At 44.0% G+C, this 10,000-nt stretch overlaps 1 protein-coding gene across 1 annotated transcript in view; it reads left to right on the plus strand.

Annotated features, from left to right (window-relative positions):
• Positions 1-7,289, plus strand: part of LOC113827158 (D-aspartate oxidase) — a 9,477-nt gene extending 2,188 nt beyond the window's left edge. Inside the window, exons 2-9 of the mRNA XM_027380056.2 lie at positions 2,005-2,287; positions 2,756-2,879; positions 4,320-4,459; positions 5,313-5,469; positions 5,825-6,013; positions 6,290-6,382; positions 6,574-6,925; positions 7,153-7,289. Coding sequence (XP_027235857.1) covers positions 2,097-2,287; positions 2,756-2,879; positions 4,320-4,459; positions 5,313-5,469; positions 5,825-6,013; positions 6,290-6,382; positions 6,574-6,690 — 1,011 coding nt within the window. The 5' untranslated portion in view covers positions 2,005-2,096 and the 3' untranslated portion in view covers positions 6,691-6,925; positions 7,153-7,289. The remainder of the gene's footprint in view (positions 1-2,004; positions 2,288-2,755; positions 2,880-4,319; positions 4,460-5,312; positions 5,470-5,824; positions 6,014-6,289; positions 6,383-6,573; positions 6,926-7,152) is intronic.
• Positions 7,290-10,000: the final 2,711 nt, after the last annotated feature.

A 10,000-nucleotide genomic window follows, 5' to 3' on the forward strand; every position in this document is an offset into this window, starting at 1 on the left:
TTCTAGTTTTTGTGTCCTTGTGTTTTGTCTATGGAACCTCAGATATTTAAGTAGTGATTAATGATGCTAAGTACTAATGTTTGTATAACAGCAATTCTTGTTTCTGTGGGTATTTTTACTGGTGTGTTGGGTTTCATGTAGCAACCTTGGAATTTTAAAGCTGTTTTTTTTTTCTGGCTGCCTATATATACACTGTGTTTTCTGTTGATTTAGTTTAAGGCCATTCATTTCGAAGTATTGTTTTGCTTCTCTTAGGGTCTGTTTAGTTTTTCCTATCATCTTATTAAGTGTTTACAGAGATAGCATAAGGATTTTTTTTTTCTTATTGACACAAGGGTGGAGCCTTGCTTTAATGATACAATTTCTTGTTTTTTTTTCACTGATTTCTCGCGGACAGATAATATTTGAACCAAAAGTTATAAATTTCGTGACTTGTTTGTTGAAAAGTATTATAAGGGTGCGCTTACACCAGTGACAAAACACAGTAGGAACATTAAGACTGACAAGTTGGATAACATTATGTTGAGTCGTTGAGGAACATCGTAGTAGACATCTTGGTACAGATTTGTTAGGCGAGATGTTAACAGTCCTGGTGTGGACGAGGTGATGTCAGAGACCTCCCACCAACCAACAACATGGTGCAGACAGTTTCACCAAGTCGACTCTTATTGGCGACATGTCTCCCAACATTGTAACAGATATGTCCCCTTACATATCAGGGGATTTGTGTCCGAATGTCCTTATTGTGCCCCCTACAATGTTTCCAATTTGTCTCCAAGCAACAGGTCACTGGTGTAGACGCACCCTATGCATGACACTCAATTAACTTCGATAAATCACATAGAGTGAGAAAAAAATTATCAGGTTCTTTGTGTTATAAATTTCATTTGTGACTTTTCGTAATGCTATTTCGGCTGATGCTGTACTAAAACCGTGTTGCGTGTTAGATATAAAGTTATTCTCTTCCAAAAATGCGGCTTTCAAAATAGGTGTTATGATACCATGTTTTCAAAGTGGATAAACACCGGTGACCTTGGATGCATTGATGATGACTGTCAGATAGTATGCAATTGCTGGTAGACTATCGTTCAAGAAATGATGAGCAATGCCATCAGCTCCCACGGAATTTGTTTTTCTTTGGTGTTTTATTGTTTGTCTAATTGTTTCTGTTCCTACTAGTTGCAGTCTGAAAATGTTTGTTATAGGCTTCGTTTCATTTGTATTGCGTTGATGTTTGGAGGCGATTGTCTGTTCGTGAGTGAGTCTACTGATTTTTGCAAAGAAGTTTTTAAGGTATTCTATATTATTTATGAAATTTAGGGTTATGTCTGTGTTATGTTTCTTATTAGGTACTAATGTGTTAACCAGTTTCCATGTTTCGGAAGAATCGATTCTACATTCATTGAACTTTTAAAATAATTTGTTTTCACACAACGGATGTGTTCTCGCATTTCTCTTTTTGTGTTTACATTCAGCGTGAAGGGTGGTGTCAGATCTGTTTATCTTGAGAGCTTTGTGAGTCTTAGCTTTACCATTTATGGCTCTTAATTTCATCATTTATCCAAGGGGAGGGAGGACATTTTACCGTTTTATTTACGGAAGCGTCTAAGCCGTTCCTTATTAACTTGTCTATGTGTGTGCTGTATGAATGTGTGTATATACATATATATATATATATATATATATATATATATATATATATATATATATATATATATATATATATTTATTTATTTATACATATATACTTATATATATGATATAATATATATATATATATATATATATATATATATACATATATATATATATATATATATATATATATATATATATATATATATATATATATATATATATATGTATGTTGTATATTTATATATGTACACATAAATATATATTTATATATGTGTGCGTGTGTGTGTGTGTGTGGATGTATATGGATATATATATCACATCTAACTGCATTACTCCCCAAGTCAATGTAAGTATCAACCCCCTCAGACACGCGAAGGCCGCCCAGTCGCTCCGCCGCCCACCAACCCCAACCGCAGGCTCTCCCCACGAAGGCCGCCCCTCGGTCTCCTTCCTCCGCGATGCCGTCGGCGTGCGTGGTGGGCGCGGGCGTGGTGGGGCTCACGACGGCCACGCTGTTGCAGGAGGCGCGGCCGGACGTCAAGGTCACGCTGTTCGCCGACAAGTTCGAGGGCGACACCACCAGCGTGGGCGCGGCGGGGATCTTCACGCCCTCGGCCATGTTCCGCGGACCCTCGCAGGAGGTCACGTGGTGCGCTCGAGGAACACTTCAGCTGTTATCGTCTTATTAATTTCATTTTTTAATTTGATTATTCTGTTTGTCTGTTCATTTCTATTTTTTTCTTTTTGTTTACCATAAATAGTTAATACGTATAATTATCCCTATCAACTTCAGTATTAACCCACGAACAATAAACATTGAATGCCAGTGCTATAAAGTGACAATTTTACTTTTGTAACAATAACTGCTAGATAAATTCTTTATTATTATTATTATTATCATTATTATTACTATTGTTGTTTTCAATATTATTTTTATCATTACTGCTATTATTATTATCCTCATCATTACCATTATCTATGATTATCATTATCATTACCATTATCATCATCATCATTATTTTCATCATCATTATCATCATCATCATTGCTATCATCATCATCATCATCCTTATTATCTTTATCATCATCTTTATCATTATCATCCTTATCCCCGCAGGCGCTGGCTGGAGGAGGGCTTCGCTTACTACAAGAAGCTCCTGCAGTCTCCCGAGGCCGAGGAGGCAGGCGTCAGGGAGCTGTCGGGGTACACGCTGTCGGTGAACAACCCTGATGCCGTGAGGGTGAGTGCCAGGGGGGGGGAGTGCCAGGGGGGAGAGGGGAGTGCCTAGGGGTGAGTGCCAGGGGGGAGAGGGGAGTGCCTGGGGGTGAGTGCCAGGGGGGAGAGGGGAGTGCCAGGGGGGAGAGGGGAGTGCCTGGGGGTGAGTGCCAGGGGGGGGGGGATAGGAGTGCCAAGGGGGAGAGGGGAGAGTCTTCGGGGTAAGTGCCAGGGGGAGGTGGATAGGAGTGCCTAGGGGTATATGTCAGGGGTAGAGGGGAGTGCCTGGGGTGAGTGCCAGGGGGGAGAGGGGAGTGCCTGGGGGAAGGGCCTGTGGGGAGAGGGGAGTGCCTGGGGAAGGGCCTATGGGGAGAGGGGAGAGTTTGGGGGAAGTGCCTGGGGGTAGAGGGGAGATCCTGGGGGAAGTGGATGGGAGTGCCTGGCGGTATATGCCAGGGGTGTGAAGGGAATGCCTGGGGGAGGAGCCTGTGGGGAGAGGGGAAAGTCTGGGGTAAGTGCCAGGGGGGAGGCGGATAAGAGTGCCTGGGGGTATGTGCCAGGGGGGAGAGGGGAGTGCCTGGGGGGAGAGGAGAGAGCCTGGGGGTAAGTGCCAGGGGGGAGGCGGATAAGAGTGCCTGGGGGTATGTACCAGGGGGAGAGGGGAGAACCTGGGGGTAAGTACCAGGGGGAGGGGGATAGGAGTGCCGGGGTATGTGCCAAGGGGGAGAGGGGAGAGCCTGAGGGTAAGTGCCAGGGGGAGGGGGGACGGCGGTAGGCGGGCCTTGGGGTAAATCCCAGGGGGAGCGGGTTGCCTGGATGTTGTGTGTGGTACTAAGGATTTATAAAATGCCGTGTATTATGTATGAAGTCTGGGGTTTATTGTCTTACGTAAAATTTCAGAAGAAAACTATATCACTTAAGGTGAGACGACCATTTGACGATATATAAATAAGGTCTTTTTATACTTTTAAATTCTTTTGGAGTTCTTGTCTTTTATTTCAATTCCAAAAAAGTATTTACAGATTCCGATTTGAATTGATGTTTCGCCATTTATATCCATTGGCGCAGTGACGCAAGCGAGCAGATTGATCAATTCTGCGTTGATGGTGCCATTCCTATGAATAAGCGTGTGTGTGTGTGGATGGGTGGTGGTGGTAGTGGTGGAGGTGTGTGTGTGTGGGTGGGTGTGTTTGTGTGTGGAAGGGTGGGTGGGTGGGTGGTGGTGGTGGTGGTGTGTGTGTGTGTGTGTGTGTGTGTGTGTGTGTGTGTGTGTGTGTGTGTGTGTGTGTGTGTGTGTGTGTGTGTGTGTGTGTGTCTGTGTCTTTATGTGTATGTGTGCGTGTATGAATACTAAATCAGAAAGCTGTAAATATATCACCGCAAAAATCTAACCGTTGCAAGATAACCTAAGCAGCCCCACACACTGACTCCTTCCGCCTCCTGTGGCCGCTCCTTCTCCTCCCAGACGCCCATCGAGTCTCTGACGGAGTACCGGCTGCTGACCCCGCAGGAGGTGCGCACCTTCAGCGGCCCCTGGAAGTACGGCTCCTTCATGAAGACGCTCCTGGTGGAGAACCAGCGCCACCTGCCGTTCCTCATGAAGAAGTAAGGAAGGCGCTGGAGAGCGAATCGGTGCCGTTTAGAGAAGCTTAAACCACTCTGTCTCTTCTCTTCTCTTCCTCTCTCTCTCCTCCCTCTTCTCCCCCCCTCTCTTCTCTTTTTTACTCTCCTCTCTCTCTCTCTCTCTCTCTCTCTCTCTCTCTCTCGCTCTCTCTCTCTCTCTCTCTCTCTCTCTCTCTCTCTCTCTCTCTCTCTCTCTCTCTCTCTCTCTCTCTCTCTCTCTCTCTCTCTCGCTCTCTCTCGCTCTCTCTCTCTCTCTCTCTCTCTCTCTCCCTCTCTCTTTCGTATAATTACTTGTGTTTGGCATCATGTGCTTCTACAAACACAAATTCAGTTAAAAGGATAAAATTGATAATGAGTAAATGAACAGACAAAAGCTTGCCATAATGGAATACTCATTTGCCTTAAACAATTACCCTTTTTGAATGCCATAGTCATATCTTACTCATGTCCCTGTATTTGTATCATTTGCCCTTAATGTAAATGATAAAGTGAACCATTTTATTTAATTGATTTTTCCAATTATTTCATCCTCAAAGTAAATTAGATTTGACAAACAAGGTAGGGTACTATAAGATGTAATATGACGAGTAGAGTATGATGTTGAATGTTAATTGTTTTAATTACTTTGAGTGTTACGGTTGCTAGGTAGGCTTGCTGCACAAGACGGACAGTATAGTCCTCGTAAGTCGAAGGAGCTGGAGTGTTATGGGTGTTATTTTTTATGTTCATATAAAAGCAAGTTCGTGATCCCAAGCAGCATGTTTAAAGTTCCCCTGTTTCTTTAAATATCTTCGAGCGAGCCCTAATGCAGCCTCTGATTCTCCGCCTGCTCCAGGTTCCGGCGCCGAGGAGGACAGGCCATGAAGCGCCACGTGACCAGCCTGGAGGAGCTCGCCGACGAGTTCGACGTCGTGTGCAACTGCTCGGGCCTCGGCGCCGGGGTGCTGGCCGGGGACCGCGACGTCCTGCCGGTGCGCGGACAGATCTTCCAGGTGAGGCACGGCTGGGCGCTGCCTTCGGAAAGCCGGCTTTTGTCTAGGATGTATCCGTGGGAAGTTGAGTCGGTTTAGAGAATCTGATAAACGACGTATTCAGGGGAGGCCGGAGACATGTGTGAACAGCGGCTCGAGCGATGCATGATAGCAATTCCGAAGGGAATACCTTTGCGTTCTACGAGGCACTGAGAGTACCTCTTACATATTGTTTTTTTAAAGCACAGATGCAAAGAAAGCAATGATCAATATAATTAATCCTATCTCCTCTAGTGAACTTCGTGACAAGGAAGTATCAAAGTACATTTAAACCAATTTGACGGATTCACTACCAACACCCTTGGTGCCCCTTCAGGTGCGAGCTCCGTGGATCAAGGAGTTCATCTTCACGGACCAAGACGCCTACATCATCCCCGGCCTCGAGCACGTGACCCTCGGAGGGACGCGCCAGTTCGCCAACAGCAAGCTCGCCGTCGACGAGTTCGATTCGCGAGCCATCTGGGAGAAGTGCAACAGGCTGGTGCCGAGCCTCAAGGACGCCAAGGTGAGTCGGGGGGGGGGGGGGGTTGCCAAGGGGGGCGTCCTGAGGAGAGGAGGGAGAGAGAGAGAGAAGGCCGCGAGTTTGGTTATTTTGGAAACTGATCTATCATTCTCTCTCTCTTTCTATTCACTCTTTATTTCTTCTCTCCCCTCTCTCCCTCTCCCTCTCCTCCCCTCCACCTCATGAACACCCCACAGCCTTTCCGATAACGCATTACTTGCATTGCAAAGCTACTCAGAGCAAACATCGCCTGTGACTTGAGAGCTCCGTCCCTTCCAGGTGGTGCGGGAGTGGGTCGGCCTCCGCCCGTACCGCCACATCGCCAGAGTCGAGCGCGAGGTCATCACGTCCAAGCGAGGGAAGCCCACGCATGTAAGACCCAATTGCTTAAAGGTTTTGTTGACGAAGGGTAAAATCTTTCGATTAAGTACTCTGCCCTATGTAGGGGGGGGGGGGCGGGGAGCAGGCTAGGCCAATGTTCATGGACAAACCCATATATTTCGTCTTGGGGAAAATCAGGCGTAGTCCCGTGTCAGAGTCGATAGCTTCTGTCTCCCCGGCAGGTGGTGCACAACTACGGCCACGGGTCCTACGGCGTGATGGGGGCGCCGGGGACCGCCATGCACGCGGTGCGACTCGTGCAGGAGGCGCTCGAAGCCGACGTCAAGGCCAGGCTGTGAGGAAGGGACCCGCAGGCGAGGCAGGCGAGGAAGGGCGCCGACGGGGCGGTTTGAGGGGCGGAGAGGCTCGTCCTTTCGTGGAATAGGCCAGTGAGCACATGTGCGTGAAAATGCACACGAGCGAATTAAACACACAAATTATATATATATATATATATATATATATATATATATATATATATATATATATATATATATATATATATATATGTATATATATATATATATATATATAGTGTATATATATATATATATATATATATATATATATATATATATAGTTATATATATATATATATATATATATATATATATATATATATATATATATATATATATATATATATATATATATAGTATATATATATATATATATATATATAGTACATATATGTATATATATATATAGTATATAGTATATATATATTATATATATATATATATATATATATATATATATAGTATATATATATATATATATATATATATATATATATATATATATATATATAAACTTTATACATACACACAAAGACGTGTACAGTGAATAAATATGTACATACAAAGCTCTAATAAAGGTTATACATATACTTTCCAATTTAATTGAAAAATCAAGAGTATTCTTCATATTATTGCTACCCCTTCCAATTTATCCTAAACATGCTGATTAGCGTAGAAGAGTATTTTATGGCAATAGCATTCCCCACCATGGACTGTCACACGGTAGCCTCGTACAGACATGAGATGATTTATCGTAACGTTCTTAAAATCCTCCGATTATGCCCCCTGAAATACCTTTATCTTCTGTAATCCCTTTCCTGACACATATTTAGGCGGGTTCCCTCTTCACAAGATCATTGTCCTTAAAAGCGAAATTGGGGAAATTTTGTTTCCATGATCAACACTATTTATCGCTTTTCGGAGCAGAGTACCCTTCCCTGTAGAGTCGTAGCTCCACGCCAGGGCAGCTTCGGAAGACTCGGACCTGTTGGAGAGGCATCGCTGGAGCTGTTCCTCCGAATGTCCCCTTTTCCACCCGATTTGAAGTGAATGAATGAGTTAAAAATGCACTTCGACGTCATGTCTGACGGAGATTAGACACCGGTCCTGGGCGCCGATGTCCTTCCGATGGGGCTCGCTTGCCTTTTGCCGCGAAAAAATTCTTACTGGATCATGAACGGGAAAAGTAAGAGTAAAGGTAAACTTCCTCTTCGCCTACGATGTCCTACAGGCTGCTGGAGACGCCTCCGTGTCGCTAGCAGCTGGACATCCCCTGCAGGCAATCGTCATCGTATCCCTAGAGTGAGAGTCCGCTTCAGCTCGACCTCGATCTCGTACCCACAGAGTAAGGGGTCATTGCGGTCACGGGGTCAATTCCGATGGTGCAGCAGTAGCCGACGAGAATCCCATGGCCCAAGGGGTTCCAGTCCGAGAGCTGCGAGTCCTCCCTGCCCTCAAACGCGTGGTCTCCCGCAAAGAGCGACTCGCCGTGTTTGCCGAATTGACAACGGTTCGTGAAGGAGCGGAGGAAACCATTACAATTTATCACAAAAATTACCGGAAATTTTAGATCCTAAGTTAATGCAGAAAGTTTCATTTGCATAAACAATACCTAGTCTTTCTATTATTGTGATTATCATTTGGTACTTACAAGAAAGAAAGAGAGAGAGAGAGAGATTAATGGATACATGATATTTAATGTAAGTGAATTTTTTTTTAAACATGAATATCGGCCTGGGGTATGCTTAACAAACAATCCTCCTCATCGTTATCTCTGTCAGAATTGTCTGACCTAATGTTCTCTGCAAATCTTGATATTTAAGGCACCACTCCATGTTACCCGAGTGTGCATTCCAGACCTCTTATAAGTAGTCAGCATAAACAACCCATCAAACAACTGGGTAATTTGCCATTCATAAATCCCACATGGAAGCCGCACAATAAATCAGGTGAGAAAACCTTACGATTTACATTTACATGTGATTCGCTTTTTAACCTTCTTAAAATTAGGTGTTTCATTTTTTAATCTAGCGAAAACTCCACCACCAAGCAGTATGTCGTATGATAAGTCCCCTTGAAAGAGTCTCAGGACTACGGGGTGGCAAAAGGTAGACAGGGTAGAGTCACTCCAGCACTTCCTCACTCCTCACTTTTTCACACCCTTACTCCCTCACTCCTTACTTCCTTCTTCACACCCACAAACCCTCACGCTTCTACCCGTAAATGTAATACATAAACGGAAAATAAAGACCATGGGAAAGTTAGTAATAAGAATATACTTTTTTTTTAATTTGTACTATACACACTTTTTGTGAATGAGCGTTGGTTAGCGACGGTAACACGCTTTCTAGTCAATCTTAAATTAGCGACAGAATGATATTCACTTTATTCCATTCACAATTATAAGGAACAAATGTATTACTCAAATATTCTATCATATTCATTTTCATTTTTACAAGAAACATAATTTTCCTTTCTTGGTAAAACTAACATCACAGCATCAGATATGCAGATTTAACGTGAAGTTATGACCGACGGAGAAACTATGTACTCGAGGAAGGAAATCTGTCATTGAAATTTATCTGCGAATCTATGATCAAAATCAAATAACTGGACAGAGCTAGAAGGCCATCCCGAACAACCACGCTCCGAGTGCGGTCCATCAGATTGCACTATCTTGGCCGAATAACGCTGTGGTTCTCTCCTTTTATGTGGCACGGGTAAAAAAGACACTTGCTTGGCGTCCTCTTTTATGGTTTGGGTAATGTATATACGGAAAAAGCTCTCTGCTTCACTATCTGTCTATCTCTTTCTCCCCCCTCTCTTCCTCACCCCCTCCTCCTCCTCCTCCTCCTCCTCCTCCTCCTCCTCCTCTCTCTCTCTCTCTCTCTCTCTCTCTCTCTCTCTCTCTCTCTCTCACTCTCTCTCACTCTCTCTCTCTCTCTCTCTCTCTCTCTCTCTCTCTCTCTCTCTCTCTCTCTCTCTCTCTCTCTCTCTCTCTCTCTCTCTCTCTCTCTCTCTCTCTCTTTTTCTTGTAAGTACTGAATAATAATCTGACTAATAGAAAAACTAGGTTTTGTTTATGCAAATGAAACTCTACCATTGTAGACGTGTCAGGCTGCGTCGGGCAGGAGCTTCTGAACTTGGAAAGCGATGAAGGATCTGCAGACGTCTTGGCAGAGTTTCAACAGGTTTATTGGCTTGAAGAGAGATGCATGTGGTGGACAGAGATTCGGTCCGGCCAGGGTGGTGTAAGTTGTCTGATTGTCGCTTACTGATCCAACCGAGAAGTTCGTAAGGTATTTCAGAT

Source organism: Penaeus vannamei, chromosome 19 (genome assembly GCF_042767895.1).
Source record: "Penaeus vannamei isolate JL-2024 chromosome 19, ASM4276789v1, whole genome shotgun sequence".
NCBI classification, from domain to species: domain Eukaryota; kingdom Metazoa; phylum Arthropoda; class Malacostraca; order Decapoda; family Penaeidae; genus Penaeus; species Penaeus vannamei.